Source organism: Grampus griseus (genome assembly GCF_964374135.1).
Source record: "Grampus griseus genome assembly, chromosome: 10".
Classification (NCBI taxonomy): domain Eukaryota; kingdom Metazoa; phylum Chordata; class Mammalia; order Artiodactyla; family Delphinidae; genus Grampus; species Grampus griseus.
Window position 1 is genome coordinate 1,304,463 of NC_139004.1, and position 16,506 is coordinate 1,320,968.

At 47.2% G+C, this 16,506-nt stretch overlaps 1 protein-coding gene across 1 annotated transcript in view; it reads right to left on the reverse strand.

The window, feature by feature from the left end:
- The window catches only part of GMDS (GDP-mannose 4,6-dehydratase), a 481,487-nt gene that overhangs the window by 276,232 nt on the left and 188,749 nt on the right, over positions 1-16,506 (reverse strand). The window contains exons 5-6 of the mRNA XM_082663621.1: positions 3,181-3,373; positions 2,178-2,282 (exon numbers count right to left, since the gene is read on the reverse strand). Of these exons, the coding sequence (XP_082519747.1) occupies positions 2,178-2,282; positions 3,181-3,373 (298 nt within the window). The remainder of the gene's footprint in view (positions 1-2,177; positions 2,283-3,180; positions 3,374-16,506) is intronic.

Here is a 16,506-nt window from a genome sequence, read left to right on the forward strand (position 1 = left end):
AAGGGAACCCGCCTGCACTGTTGGTGGGAATGTAAATTGGTGCAGCCACTATGGAGAACAGTATGGAGGTTCCTTAAAAAAGTAAAAGTAGAACTACCATATGATCCTAGAATCCCACTCCTGGGCATATATCCAAACAAAACTATGATTCAAAAAGATACATGCGTCCCAATGTTCATTGCAGCACTATTTACAACAGCCAAGGCATGGAAGCAACCTAAATGTCCATTGACAGATGAATGGATAAAGAAGATGCGGTACCTATATATACAATGGAATATTACTGGGCCATAAAAAAGAAAGAAAGAATGCCATTTGCAGCAACATGGACGGACCTAGAGATTATCATACTAAGTGCAGTAAGTCAGGCAAAGACAAATATCATATGATACCAGTTATATGTGGAATCTAAAAAAAAGGATACATATGAACGTACTTACAGAACAGAAACAGACTTACAGACGTAGAAAACAAACTTATGGTTACCAAAGGGGAAAGGTGGGAGGGGAGGAATAAATTAGGAATTTGGGATTGACATACACACTACTATACATAAAATGGATAAACAACAAGGACCTACTGTACAGCACAGGGAATTGTACTCAATATTTTGTAATAACCTATATGGGAAAGGAGTCTGAAAATTTTATATATATCTATATCTGAATCACTTTGCTGTACACCTGAAACTAACACCTGAATCAACCATACTTCAATAAAAAATTAACTTTTAAAAAGAAATATTACTTTTAAAATAAATTTTTTAAAAAAGTGATTAGTATCAACAAAGCGAAAAAAGTTCTCATTAGGAGATATGCAAATAGAAGATGGGGGGTTACATTTAAATTTGTCTCCTTCTTCTACAACTAAATGTTTTTCCCTATCCTAACCTCACCCGAAACAATTGAGCTGTATTTCTTTTTTGCCAGTGGAAAAGCTGAGGGGGGAAGCACAGAAACCCAGACAAAATGCACCAACACGTCTGCGACTGAGGAGGCCTGACGGTCGATCCCCAACACTGCCGCCCAGTCTGGAGGCAAGGAGAGCTGAGGCCTTCCTTCTCCTCCCCTCTAGTCAGGACATCCAGAACCATGGAGCTGAGTGAAAGAAACATTCCTGGCTGCCCGGTCACTCACTTTCCTTTCCAACAGCAGCTTCCACAGCCCATCGTGGGAATTTTTAACCTATGCAATTATGAAATAATGTATTGCCACTAAACACACCTGTATAAATGTCACTTTAATCTTTCCTCATGACTTGCTGGTTTAATTACGTGGCTACACAGTCACATAAAATTTCACTGACGAAGTTATAAGCATTACTAATTGTTGGGCATGAAACAACTTATGACGTTGGATTTCTCATTCATTCTCAAGCTAAAAGGCTAAATGATAGTGAAATTTAATAAAACTTCTTAGAATTAGATTATACAGGTAACTTTTACTTTGTAGAGTGCACATGTTTAGTAAAGATTTCTCATGCTTCAGTAAGTCAGAAGTAATGAAAGGAGTACACATTTTCTTACTTAAAACCTAATATCTGCAGCAGGAGAGCTGGCATGTTGCTAATAGTCTCAATGACAACCACGAAAAGGAAACAAGCCAATGCAAACAAATATGATTTTCTGGAAAAAAAAAACCCAATAACGATTCTAAATATAAGAAGTGATTTCAAACGTATCTTAAGACATACTCTAGAAGCACAGAAACTTCTGGATGTCTGTTTAAATGGAATGTAAAGTAAGAATACTGAATATCCAATGGATTCAAAGTAAAAACAGAAAGACGCCACAGGTAGAGCCTTCATGAGTGACAGTGACTTGGGCAACAAGCCCTGGCTCCTGCTCAGCTCCTTGCATCCCAAGGACACTTCCTGACACTCGGGTTAAAACCCACTTGATGCGACCTACCAAAGGAAATGGTAAAATTGGGACACTGCTCGGCACCACGTTGAATAAAAACTCTAACAAAGTTAATAGGTGATTAAGGTTGGGTTTACATTTCCTCATTTACCACTTCTGACATTCACATAGTTAAAAACAGATGTGAAACATTCCCAGTCTGTACAGCACACGTGCAGAACACACACACACACACACACACACACACACACACACACACGTGTGACGTTCCTGCCGTGGAGCCTGACACTCTCTTCCCATCAGTACCTATACCAACCTCTCCTGGGGCTCTCATGATTGAAGAGGATGCCATTCACTGCAAACAGATTATACGCCTCCCGGAAGTTCACCACAATCCAATAGGCATAGAGCTTTGCTGCCCCTGTTGGAATAATTTTTTAAAAGCCAATAAAAGACAGTGATTGTTATAAAAGACAGTATCTTACTATAAAAGACAACCATTTTCACTTAAACAAGTAACAACGTGCAGTATTTACAATATGTAATGTATCAACATAGAGAAAAAAATGATTCAAAAGCCAAAGACAAAATAAAGGTCTCTTTGCCAGTTAACCACGTGACAAGGAAATACTTAAGAATTTCGTCCTTCTGTAATAATCACAGTTCGTTCCTTCACAATCTAATTCACTCAACTGTAGTGTGTGCAGTATATCAAACTGACCTTTCTTAAGTCTAATCCCCTTTTTCTTAGTTTTAAAGAATTAAGAAGTGAAAAATACGGGCGCTTAATATTCTAGCAGCTTTCAATTTTTATCATTTTTGTTTGTTTGTTTAAGGGTTTGAGCTCAGGGAGAATTTCATCAGGGAAATGGAATCAAAAACACCAGGCCGTATCACTTCAGCACAACCTCAACAGTTTAGTAAAAAGAATCTTGCTGGACCTAATTTTCCTTTTAAAGCGGCCCATCTGGAAGGGTGAAGCAGTGCAGCAGGTTTCACCCTGGAGGAGACGGCAGCAAGAACCTGCGATGATGTTATAAACAAGAAACTAACACACCATTGTAAAGCAATTATACTCCAATAAAGGTGTTAAAAAGAAAAAGAAAAAAAGACCCAACACAGCCATAAATAAATAAATTTATATATAAAAAAAAAACCTGCGGTAAGCACAACACAAAGATGTCTGACCAGCAAGTCCGGCCCCGTTAGGTTGCTTCAACGTTGCTCTCACACCACGTGACCTCAGCCACGAGACAGGAACAGCGTCCAGGCGGAAGCACCCCAGGAGCACAGAGAACCGAGCCCGTGCGCATCCTCACCGTATGGCGAGCGCGGGTAGAAAGGAGTGGTCTCTTTCTGCGGTATTTCCTGCACTTTCCCGTAAAGCTCGCTTGTTGAGGCTTGGTAGAACTTCACAGAGTTGATAAGGCCACAGGTCTTCACTGCATCCAGAAGCCGTAAGGTGCCGACCCCATCGACGTCCGCAGTATATTCAGCCAAGTCAAAAGAAATCTGGAGAGAGCAGGGGAAGACGGAACCACGTGAATGGGCGCCAGCAACAAAGGCGCAGGGGAACACGGGACCACGTGAACGGGCGCCAGCAACAAAGGCGCAGGGGAACACGGGACCACGTGAACGGGCGCCAGCAACAAAGGCGCAGGGGAACACGGGACCACGTGAACCGGCGCCAGCAACAAAGGCGCAGGGGAACACGGGACCACGTGAACGGGCGCCAGCAACAAAGGCGCAGGGGAACACGGGACCACGTGAACGGGCGCCAGCAACAAAGGCGCAGGGGAACACGGGACCACGTGAACGGGCGCCAGCAACAAAGGCGCAGGGGAACACGGGACCACGTGAACGGGCGCCAGCAACAAAGGCGCAGGGGAAGACGGGACCACGTGAGCGGGCACCAGCGACAAAGGCGCTTCAGGGGGGACAGACCGCAACTTCTCCTACTGTGAAACATTATGCTTGTGAGGAAATATTATTCTCTCGCAGCAGAATCAGAATATGGATGTCATCTGCTTCTAACATCAAGTGGCTGCAAAATACCTTAAGAACTAGGTATTAATGACCTACGGTAACATGAGGAACACTTTGGCCACGTACATCACCTCCTAACTCCAGGCTGGAGTCCCCAGGGCCGTGCTTTTCAAAGTGCACACCTCTGCTCCTCAGAATGACCTGGGTGTTCCTGAAAAATTCAGGTGGAACCAATCTCTTGGGGAGCCTAGGAAACCCACATTTTTAATGAGTCCCAGTTGACTTTTATGCACAGGTAAGTTTGAGAACATGTGATGAGAACACAGTTGATTTTAAAAAGAATTGTTTTATTTTCTATTTTTAATTAAGCTACAAGATTGACTTTTTAGTATACTATATACATGACATATCTTTTAATTATAAAACACACTGAATACAGAAAGATGCCAATGCATATTGAGTTGACTGACTTTTAAGAAGAGTGTGTTAAGGAATAATTCAGTGTTTTGCAGTTCTCGAATGTTTTCTTTAAAAATGAATGTGACTGATGTGCTTTTTTCTTAAATCATTTCTAAGCACAATAAACAAATTAACCGAATATTCAAATCTCCTAAACTAATAACGCTGAAATTCTCCGTCTCTGGTTTATTCACAGGCCAAATACAGCTGGACACGCGGCCATACTCCCCATCGTCTGCTGAGGCCTCAGCTTCCCCTGGAAGCCCCTCTCTGGGCCGAGTGTCCCCCGATTCCTTCTGCCGCCTTGTCCCTGGCTCAGGGCATTCAGGGAACTTCCGGGCCTGCCCGTCAGGGACCTGACTCAGGTCACAGACTCACCCCTGTTCTCTAGGTCAGTAAAGTTCACAGGCAACCATGAGACAAAACAGAAAAAAGTATGTTTCACCCACAATCTTTCAAAGCCAAGAAAGCAAGATTTGGGGCTATTTTACTCTTTTTACGTAACAGTTTATTGCAATGAAATTTACATACCATAAATTCACCCTTTAAAGTTTACAACTCAGTGGTTTTCAGTATATTCACAGCATTCTACAATCATCACCACCATCTAATTCCAGAACGTCTTCCTCATCCCCAAAAGAAACTCTGTACCGATCGGCGCTCATTTCCCATCCGTCCATCCCCAGCCTGACAGCTACTGACCTACTTTCTGTCTCTATGCATCTACCTGTTCTGGACATTTCCTCTAAAGGGGGTCACATCTAATACGCGGCCGTTAGTGACTGGCTTCTTTCACACATCATATTTTCATTTCTCTTGGATCTATACCTAGAGTCGTGTGTGTACCATTTCGAGGACCTGCCATACTGTTTCCCAAACTGTCTGCACCATTTCACAGTCTCGCCTGCAGTGATAAGGGCTCCAGTTTCTCCACGCCCACCTGTACCTCTCATGGTCTGGCTTTTTGATTATGGACGTCCTAGTGGGTGTGAAATGGTATGTCATTGTGGTTTTTTTCTTTCATTAAGATATAATCAACATACAACATTATATTAATTTCAGGTGTACAACATAATGACTTGATATACGTATATATCGCAAAATAATCACCTTGATAAGTCTAGTTAATATCCATCACCACAGTTACAAAAATTCTTTTTTTCTGATGAGAACCGTTAGACTATTTTCTTAGTAACTTTCAAATATACAACACAGTATTGTTAACTCTAGTCACCATGCTGCTCTTACATCCTCACTACTTATTTATTGCATGACTAGACGTTTGTACCTTTTGACCCCCTTCACCCATTTTGCCCACTCCCCAGTTCTAGTTAATTTTTATATATGATATGTTTGCATATGGATGTCCAGTTGTCTCAGCAACATTTGCTGAAAAGGCTATTCTTTCCCCAACAAATAGTCTTGGTACTGGGCCATCTTGTTCTCAGGAAAAGCTGTGGCCCAGGTTGAGGGGACAGCGCCCTGAGCAGGCCTCAGGCGACGGGGTATCGGGGCTCTGGGACCACCTGCTGAGACCACCCTCCCCCCAGCTCACTCCAACCACTCAAATGCTCCCCCTGGATGCAGTGTTCTCGTGGTATAACGCCACAGACAAACACTTATAGGACACTTCACAATTCAAAAGTGCTTTTTTTTGGAGCTTTACAATTCTAGGAGAAAGAGAAAGCAGGCCCTGAGGTTCAAAGAAACTGACTTGATAAAGTCACACAAACGTGGGGAGCAGCAGGGCTGAGGTGCGGACAGGCGAGGCGCTCGCTGGGGAAGCGGGGCACGGCCATCCCGGGGGGCGGACTCTGCCGGGGTCTCATGACAACCTCGGACACTCGGACAAGACAGAGAAATGCACGTGCGTGCAAGCGTGCACCCACACGCACACACACGCATGCACACACACACGCAGTGTGGCCTACAGCTTCCAGGGGCTCACGGGCTGCAGGTGAAGCCCCGCTGCACCAGGAGCTCCTTTCTCACACTAGGAACCTGTCAAGCCAGGACCTAAATATTTTTACATATAAATTCATACCCAGTAATATTGTTCATCCTTTGGATGGGATCACCCAAGTCTGAACAGCAAAGAGAACATTGGTTTTTTTCTTTCTTTGGCTATTTCTTCATGTGTATACACACTATCTAAACAGCTACATGAAGAGAACGGCTAGTGGTGCATATGCTGCGTAGATCGTATGTTACGTGCACGCTGACCCTCAATCACCGCAACACAGATTAAGAAGCCTTTGCACACCTTAAAAGCTTTTACATATGCTAGGGAACCCAGTTTAGATAATTCATAGGTTCTTCTTCAAAGAACATAAATCATGGAAAAGAATTAAAAGCACTTAGGCTGAAAAAAGTAACTGAGGCAGGAGCATGGGGTGGGGTGTGGCTCCACGTACACAGATTTTAGGAAACTCCACCAAGACTTAAGCGCACGCTTGGTATTTGAAGTGTTGGGGAGTAGGATTGGCTGATCAAATCCAACTGTCCACAAAGTGTTTACAATACAGAGTAACAAATTAAGTGGCTTCCTTTAAAAGGAAAACATGAGAATAGTACTTTCAGCTTCATAAACCCCTAAGAGTTACAAGTGTCATATTCTGAAAGACATCAAAGCATCAGGGGTCTGGAAAGTCACATACAGCCCGTGGGCCAAACGTGGCTCTGTCCTGTTTTTGTCCTAAAGGCGTCTAGGAATACAGACACACTCATTGGTTGATGTGTTTTCTATGACTGCTTTCACACTGTAACAGCAGTGAAAATATTTACTATCTGGCCCTTTACAGAAAAAGCTTTCTGACCCCTGAAATGAACCACAGTTACATTCCGAGCCAAGACTGAGTAGTTTTCAAAATTGTTATCATTATTTTCCACGGTTTCTCAAAACTACAGGATGGCTCTGGAGTGTATTTCCAGCCCGACACAGCCCACCCCTTCAGAGGCCTGAGGACTCGGACAACAGCAGACACTGACCTCACCCAGCAGGGAGAACAAAAAACGGACGGATCAAAACACCCAAGCCTACAAGTACCGTCCCGCCCTCCCCTTGTAGCAACATTTTCTGGCGTGGCTTCGGAACCCCGCATCCTCCTAGCTCTCCCCCCACTCGTGGGGGGCAGCTTCCCGGGCTCTTGTGCCACCCGGCCACCCCCTCTCCAGCCCCGGGCTCAGCACTGCTTCTCTCCCCTCCCCCACCAGCTGTCCCAAATCAAACTCCTGTGCGCAGGCCTGCCCGGCCCTGAGCAGAGGCCTCATGTCTCGTCCCATCTGAGGACATCATCTCACACTCACCTGACCTGAACGGAATTCTTGATGCTGCCCCCAAAGCGCTCTTCGCTTGTCCCCTCTCCCTCTGCTGAAATGGCACGTACTCCCCTGATGCTCCCAACGGAACCCTAGGGAGCCTGGACGACTCCTCCGCCCTCAGGGTTCACGGGCCCTAAGCGTGTCTGCCCACTTCCCTGCCGGCCCCCTTTCACAGGAAGCACCCCAGGAGCCCCAGCAAGTTCAACTGCGGCCCCTCCCCGCCGACTGCGGCCTCAGCCTTGGACTCGCGGCCCCTCCATGTGCAGCGCCGGTCCGTCTCTGCCCCCCATCTCTGTGCAAACGCCCCCCCTTCACAGGGGCCTGCCCTGCCTTCCTGTCTACCTAAAAGGCCCAAAGCCCCTCATCTCCGTTTATCCAGCCTTCACGCTGATCTGATTACTTACTCACCATCTCCTCCATTAAAACGAAGCTCCCGAGAGCGGGGATGCGCTCTAGTCCTACAGGAACCCCCCGTGCCTGAAACACAGCTTGTCCAGTGTTTGCTGGATGAGTGAAGACAGCATGGTAGCTACTGAGATTTAAATGTCAAACACACAAATATCAAAATAAAACTACAAAAACGAGTAGAAAAAATGGGCTATCAGAATGATAGAAGAAGGTTGATAATTTAATCGTACTGAAATAGGTAAAATTTCAAGGAGCAAGGTAAGTGAAATTCTATGTAAACTTCAAAACTTTAGCATAACAAATATGACGAAGGCTTAACGGTTCCACCACGTGGCGATGTACAGTTCAGAGCAAAGGAGACCATCGTAGGCCACAGCTGGGAAACGGGTGTGGAGGAAGCAGGTTGGTGATATAACCAAAGACCTGGTCGCCGACACATTCGCCCGCCAGGTGCTGTCAGAGCAGTCACAGAGCTTCCAAGAACCAGGGCCTCTGAAGCCACGGGAAAACAGTAAATTTAAGTTCAAATATAAAGCAGATTGCCCTTATCGACATTCAGAGATACACACAGATATCCCCAGAATTATCCTCATTCAGAGAGAAGTGGTAAATCACAGCCTTTCCTGAAACAACGACAACAGCGATTTAGGAACGGTCCCCCGAGGGCTGTGGGGACCCAGATGCAGGAACTGAAGGTCTGCCCTGCACTTCCGCACAGCCTGCAGACTGGAACGTAAATTCTGGAAGTGTTTTCACTGTAGCAGGCTGCGGTCCCGGCAGGCCTGGCTCAGAGCGCGAGGCCTCACACCAAAGGAAGCAAAGAACAATGATGATTCCACCGTCCGGAGCAGACGGCCCGCTTCACCCCTCCCTGAGGGGGGCTCCCCAGGGCAGTCGCCTTGTGACCCTCAAGTCGTCAACTGCCTGGAAGCCCCCCAGCACAGGAGCCTTGCTTGCTTGTGTGTGTGTGTCTGTCTGTCCTGTTCGCCTACCAGTGAGAAGCCTGCCCGTCTCACAGAAGGTGCTCCAGAAACAGAACCTGAACGAACGTGACAGCCCGAGCCCTGAAGTGTGGACACGTAATTTCTCAATGACCCTATCATACAGTTAATAATGCAGTGAAGTTCACATAGGCAGCAAATTTGAGTTTTAAAACCCCAACGAAGGAGCCCCAGTTTCCTGACTAGAGATGTCACCTCAGAAAAAGAGAAGACCGTTGCTGCAGAAGAACTGTATGTGGGAAAAGACACGCCCCAGAGGCCAGGGCGCCCCTGCAGCATCTGACTCCCAGAAACACGGGAGCTGGAGATGCTGGGGCCGCACAGGCAGCCGCGCCAGTCGCTGCTCCGCGGGACTTGGAATCTGCAAGTGAAAGTTATTAATCAAGGAGAACAACAATAAAACATCCCTTTGCACGTGAATCAGGCTCTCAGCGAGCAGCCGCCCTCCAGAGCCGCCGGTTCCTTAGCAGCTGGGCCGAGACACAAAACTGTGTTAGCGGAAGGGCAGTCAGGGCAAGGCAGGCGCGGCCCGGAGGGACCCCGAGGGCTTCCCCGAGGGGCCTGGGGAGGGCGCATCCCCGTCCAGGGCAGCCCCCGGAGCAGCAGGGCACCGTGCCCTGAGTAGCAGCAGGGGGGCTCACCTGCCTGCCGGGAACAGGTCAGAAAGGGGAGTGAAGGGGCCACAAGGCGACAGCACAGGGACTGAGGGGCGGGGGACGGAACCCTAGAGGAGAGACGAGCAGGACAGAGGAAAGAAGGGCTCGGGGAGGCGGCGGCCCACGTGAGCAGGTGAAGATGGGGGCGTCCTCATGGGGGCAGCACGAGCCATAGGACAGACAGTGCCCTCTGCCCACGCCGGGAGGTCAAGGGCCTCCAGTTCAGACGGAGGAAAGGGACGGAAACAGAAGGAACTGATCAGTAAACAGCAGGAGAGGCCATTCTGGAGGAGGCCCTGGATGCGGTCTGCAGCGTGTTCAGCAGGCGGAACAGAACAGAGGAAGGGCATCACTTCAACCGGCCTCCTCCCTGGGGACTCACACCCAGCCTCAGCTCTCTGTGCCTCCAGCCCCGCCAAAGCCCAGCGCAGAACCTTTCATTCCCGACATTCGTAAGCCCAATTTTATGATTTTTCCTTGTTTTACCACAATTATATTTTTTGTTCAAAAACATTTATAATGATAATTTGAAACATCTAACAATCGTAAGGTTATTAGTCCACCGGAGTGGTGAATTCTAGCCAGACTAAACAAAGGACACGTCTCTGTGAGCCTTCCTATGCCCAGCGTAATTTCATACGTAGTTTCCGTAAGTTTCTGAAATACTTCAAGGTGACTAACAACTCCCACGGTGAATCGGAACGTTCACCGTGTTTGGACAAGACACCACCCCAGACTCCTGAAGACTCTGACCTGGTGAGAGCCATCCGTCCACGGCCCACGCGGGGCCAGGGCTCTCTACTCTCACCCGACTGCTCAGCACACGGCAGGACGTGAGACTTTTGTGGAACAGACGTGGGGCACGTTTCTTCACAAGTTTACTTCTTATCCATTAAGACAAACTGAAATGTTGGTTAATCCGTCTCCCTAGTCTCAGGGTTGCCTAAAGCGCAGCTTTCTTTAGAGCAGGATTCTGCCCTGAGGCCCACACTGTACTGCTTCCCAAACCTGCCAGCTCCTCCGTCCACTGACATGGAAAGGACGGTGTCAAGGACAGTCCTTCAATTTGAGAATCTTCACTGCTGCCAATGTTGGGCTCTCCCCCCACTTCAGTGATCCAGTTCCTTGCCATTTGCTGTAACCTCCAAGAACCTCTGATCCCATTCTTGCTTTCTCAATGAAGATAGGCTGTAACTCAAGAACAAAGATTACAATTAAACTAAACCCCTGGTTTCACAGAAAATCGTAACTTACAAATACTGTGACTCCACCTATCACAAATGAGCCACATCAGACATCTTTTCCTGCCCACTTTATAGAGGCTTATCAGCTGGTGAAAAACAAAAACCTGCCATGATTTTCACATGGGACGAGGGCACCGAGAGTAACGATCTAGTTTTTCTAGAGATTCCTTACAGGCAAGCAGAAGTAAGAAGCAAGCCTGCCTGTGAAATTAATCACACTGGGACAGTTGGCCAAGGGTCCACAGGGTCCCTGGATAGAACTGAAGGGGGCAAGGGGGTTGGGGTGAGAAACCAGACACCTTCATTTTCACTAAAGTCTACCTGAGGTTTAGAACCTCCTTCAGGTTTGAGTGCAGGCAACGATCCCCAGAGTAACAGCACCAGGTGGCACTCCCGCTGTCTGTCACGGGGGCAGGATTGCTGGGGGCCTCTCAGTGTCACTCTGCCCATTGCTGCTTTGGAGGCTCGGGGGTTATCGGACCCACCTCAGGCTTTGCTCTACCACTGTGCCACATTGTCACATCGCTGGATCACAAGCCTGGCTTTTAAATACTGTGACGTGAACATATGAATCGAGTCAGTTTCCTCTGTAATCTTCAGTGTTATGCTTTGTGTTACAATACTTGTAACGAACTTATCCTGAGAATATCCACAGGCTTCCTCAGATTGCGGAAGTCGACAGCCTAAGCAAGGGCAAGGGTGTCTCTATTGGTGGGGGTGACAGATTCCAGTATTTCAGAACGTGCTTCGAGAAGAAAAGCCCCCAGTCTCGCTCACAACCCCCCCCCCCATTAACAAGCTCCCTTTGCCATGTCGGGGGCTGATGCACAAAACGTCAAGGCACACGGTTACCTCTTCGATTATTCTATGGTCTGAATCATCGATAGATTCCTGACCTCCAAGACTAAGAACCAAAACCACATAAGTACACTAAAGCATTCATGTGACACCAGAGTTGGACGTACAATCAAAAAGTGAATAACCAAACTAGCTTTGAGCCCTAGTTTATAATGTTTACAACTTTAATCTTCTGAATTATTTTGATCACGCATACAGGAAATGATCTAACTGCCCTGAAGCCCACTGCTGGCTAGGGCACAGGAGTGGATAGAGGGATTATCTAAATCAGGGGGACTTAGCCAACAGCCTTAAAACGTTTAACTAAGGGATTAAAACTATTTGTTAAGGATAATCCAGAGATGACTACAGGATTTAATTTTCGTTGCACACTACCACTCAGGCGATGGGGATTTGGGGAGCCCTCAGTACCGACAAAGCCTGAGCAGTTACCCAGGTTGTGCACAGGAGGACGGAAACCGTGTGCACTATTACTGTAAAGCATCACTGCTATCTTCCGACTACTGTCACTACAGTTGGAGTGGCCACTATTGTAACACTGAAGTAGGAATTCAGCACTGACCTTTGCATCTAAATAGCTAATCATTCTTTAGTCCACAGACAATCAGAACAGCAACAACAACAAAACAATGAGAACGCCCTGAAATGGTTCAGAGGGTCTAGAAAGCTACAACGTGCACAGGTGCAGTAATGCAGGTCGCCGTTCTCGGCGGGAAGAGAATCTCGTTAAGACGAAGCAGAGCGAGAACTTCTGGCAGGGAAGCAGCTCAGGGAGCTGTACCCCACGGAGACGGTCGTGTCCGAGTGTCTGTCAGTCGTCACAGCTTAAGAGTGGCCACGACAACAGCCTGTCACGTGGAACAAACTGTTTTCTGTCCTTTTTGCCTCCATTTCTCTTGACCTACTTTTTCTTCCAAAAGTAGCATATAGTGTATTAATTTTAGAAGGAATAATACAGAAAAACTATCTAAGCCACGGGGGGGGGGGGCGGAGAGGGAGGGGCAGGAAATGTACAAAAGGCTTGTTTCACTAAGTAACGGAACCAAGCAGAACCCTGCAGGGCCCCCAGGTACGAAACGAAGCTGTTAATGATTAGGACAACAGACTCACAGACTCACTCGGATGCACAGTCCTGAGCTGTCTGACAGACACTGTAACTGCCGCCAGAGAGACAAGCTAAGTGCATGATGACCAGACTGCAGCCATGACATAAACTGCTCCATCTTGAGCAGAACTGAGTCCATGGCCAGCACAATTCCAACAAGTGGCCTCGAGAGAACGGGGTTAACACTCGTGCTCATAATAGCCTATATCTCTGTGGGCATCAAAATAATTGTAGCTTGCTCTGCGCGGGCAACTAAAATTGTCAGCAAAGAGATGCTACGGACCCACGTCGTCATCTCCCACTCTGAGAACACGGCACCTATGTCAGCAAGAAGCAGCTACGGAAGACGCACTTCGCCCCTAATCGTGTAGAAATGGAATGATGTCTGACAGTGGGGAAACGAAAGCAGGTCTTTTGCCCCTTTCCTGTTTGCCCATTTCTGTTTCCCTCTAACCCTGAAAGAACCTAAGTGGCCTGTTGATTCTCTTCCTAGATTAAAAGAAGAACAAAGAATTAAGCAGTTCAAGAATGACGAGCTCTGTACTCCAGCAGTCCCCTTAGCAACTCTGCAGGCAGATCACTCCGGCAAAATAACATCTGAAGAGGGTCAGGGTCTGCACACCATGGAGAAGGATGCAGAACCCAGCCTCCTGCCTCGACGATTCACTGAGATTCTTCCCTTTAAAAACCGCCAAGGCTGAGCAGAATCTTCAGAGCTGGCCTTGGGACCCGAGTCCACCTTCTCTCTCTCCTTCTCTGCCGGTTCTCCTGATGAAAGCGCCTTTCCTTTCTACTGACACTTGCCTCTGGACTTATTGGCTTTTGAGCAGCGAGCAGCTGAGCCTGAGTTCGGTAACAGTAACATCTCGCAAGAGACCTAGATGTTCTGTTGAAAGTATTTCGCTGACAGCCTGGAAAGAAGACCCCGAAGCTCAAGACAAACAAGAACCGCACAGCAAACTGGCCGCCAACGCAGGGGGAACAGCGGGAACGGTGCGTTCATCCAACTAGAACAATTTACAATAATGTCCAAGGAAGAACAAAGCGGGGTCCAAGGACAAGGATCCAAAGTCAATGAGAACTGCAGCGGGGTTTAGAGGAGGCTGCTGGGGGAACCAGGCGGCAGGGGCCTGGGAAGGAGACAGTGGGAGGCTGCCCTCTGCTTGCTGGGCAGGACAAGGGCATTCCATTCCCAGACCGCTCTTTGAAGCAGGTGGGTGGAACGGTGGTAAATACCAAGCTGCCCTCTGTCTCAGAGAAAAGCTGAAATGCAGACAAGTCACCGAGACCGACGGGCAAGCATGATACTGTAGAAGTCTACTCACTCTGATGAAGATGCCAGCAGATCCATAACAAGGTAACTGCCAGTCCCCCTGGAGGGGAACTCAAACGAGGGTTGTCACCTTCATGGTGAAAAATCTAGCAAAGGGCACAGTAATGAGCAGAAGCCACGAGCGGCTGAAGATGGGGCAGGGCAGAAAATACAGCTGGCCTTGCGAGAGTGGATATTGCCTCCTTACTTCTGCAGAATTCTTTAAGAGCTAAATAAGCACACGGGCAAGGAAGAGTAAGGAGGAAATCAAACCGTGGATATGATTCACCTAGATTGTCAAAGGCCTTGACACATGCCTTTAACAAAGTAATTACAATAACTCCGCCGGTGGGAGAAAAATTCCATCTCATCTGCCAACAGGGGCTCCCCGTCCCTTCCCAGCAGCCCCACCCCAGCAGATTGAGGACTTACAGACGGAAAACTAAAGTAGGAACAAAACATATAAGCTGAGAGAGCAAATACAAAAAGCAGATCCCATCCGTGGCTAGTTTAGGGACTCTTTATTTAATGTTTTGAAAACAATCCGGGAGAGGAGGTAGACTACGAAAATCTCCCAACGTTCATTGTCTTTCCAAAAAGTGAAAGTCACATTAGAAATAGTTAATTGTAAGATCTCACGGAGTTGCCGAAAAGGCTGGAAAAATGGCAAGACCCTTCAAGTTGGACCAGGGAGATAGTGCATTTAAGACAGGAGAGAAAAAGACAGAGTGGCAGGAGCCACATCCTCAGAGTTCCAAGTATTTTCCGAAGATCTCGGGCGTTGGTTTGATGCTGAGAAACCAAGAAAACGTGGAGTCTCCCCCCAGAGAGCAGAGAAACAGAACAGAAAGCAGTGTCCCACCGCCCATGCACGGGGGGCGCCGTGAAGTCCTGATCATCATGCTTTAAGAACATCCTCTAGGATGCAGAGAGTTCTAGAGAATCTAAAGAGAGCCTAGGGCACAAGGAAGACGCTCAAGGAAACAGCGCAGCTATCGCGTGCAGAGAGGGTTAAAAAGAGTGCGACTTCTTCGGCTATGAACTCTAAGCCAGGAAGTGGGTAGAGTGACTCAGGCTTTGTGAAATAATAAAGGATGTGAAAAGAAAGATCATACACCAGGCCATTAGGAGTCCAGAGACCTGACTGAGGCACACCCTTCGCTGCAGTCTGATTAAGCACTAAATTAACAAAACAGACATCTGTCTTCAACTGAGTGGTGTCCGAAAAGCAATTTGCTTAATATGCTCCCTCTGGAGCATTTCATGCTCTTGAGAAGCAGATTATGCATAAAAGAAACTGTGAATTTCAGAGGCAGGGACTAACCCCATCCTGTTCTCCACCGTGCGCCTGGCCCGGTGCCTGGCACACGGTGCTATTTCTTGAGGGAACGAATAAAAAAGAGCAAAGTGTTTCAGTATCACGGAACCTGGACATCTCCTCAGAGAGGATGGTGACTCCGAAACCGCTCCTTCCTCTCCAGGCGCTTTTTCCTAAATCCCGTGTGTCAGTCCTACACAGGGTCCATTCCCACAACAACAAAATGACGTGAGAACCTGATGTAAACGTAAGATTAAGGCAATTCAGCAGGATGTACTTAAGTAGAGTCTCTAACAGGAGAACACCAACAGTAGCGCCACTGTTATTAGTGTTTTTAGTGTGTGTTTAGCGTACTAAACACCATCTTCAGAGTAGCATGCTTCTATAATGAAAAAGTGTGTGAGAAGGTATTAGCCACATAGTTCCAAAACGTGAAAAAAATGCTGTGTTTTCATGGGTTTTTCCACATTGAAACTGCTGTGTCGTACAAATTTTAGATTTTACAGGAAAACAAACGTCACGTTGGACAGGATATATGTCTTATTTTCTTTTGAATATTGTCCAATTTGATACCTGCGGCACTGCAGGTCAGTATCTGTTCCCCTGAGGTCTGTGAGCTGATGTGAGCAAGTAGGTACACGAGGATGGGGGGGAGGGGGGACGACGGCTGCACCTGCGTACTGCACGTCAGGGAAACAGACACGTGAAACCAAGAGGAAACTGATTTCAGAGTAAAGGGGGGAAATAATCAGAATCCAAGTCAGAGTTTAGTGGGGGGAAGAAAGAACTAGAACTTGTGAGTCCTCAGAAGTAGAAAAATACTAACTTGTTATGACAGAAATTGCCTTGGGTAAGGAAAAGATGCTTATGGATGTGTGATAGATAAATGAGAAACAAGAAGAAAGTGACACAGGAAGTTACTGATACTAATTAAAATGCTAGGGCTCTACTCCTTATTTTGTCAGTAACCAACAAAT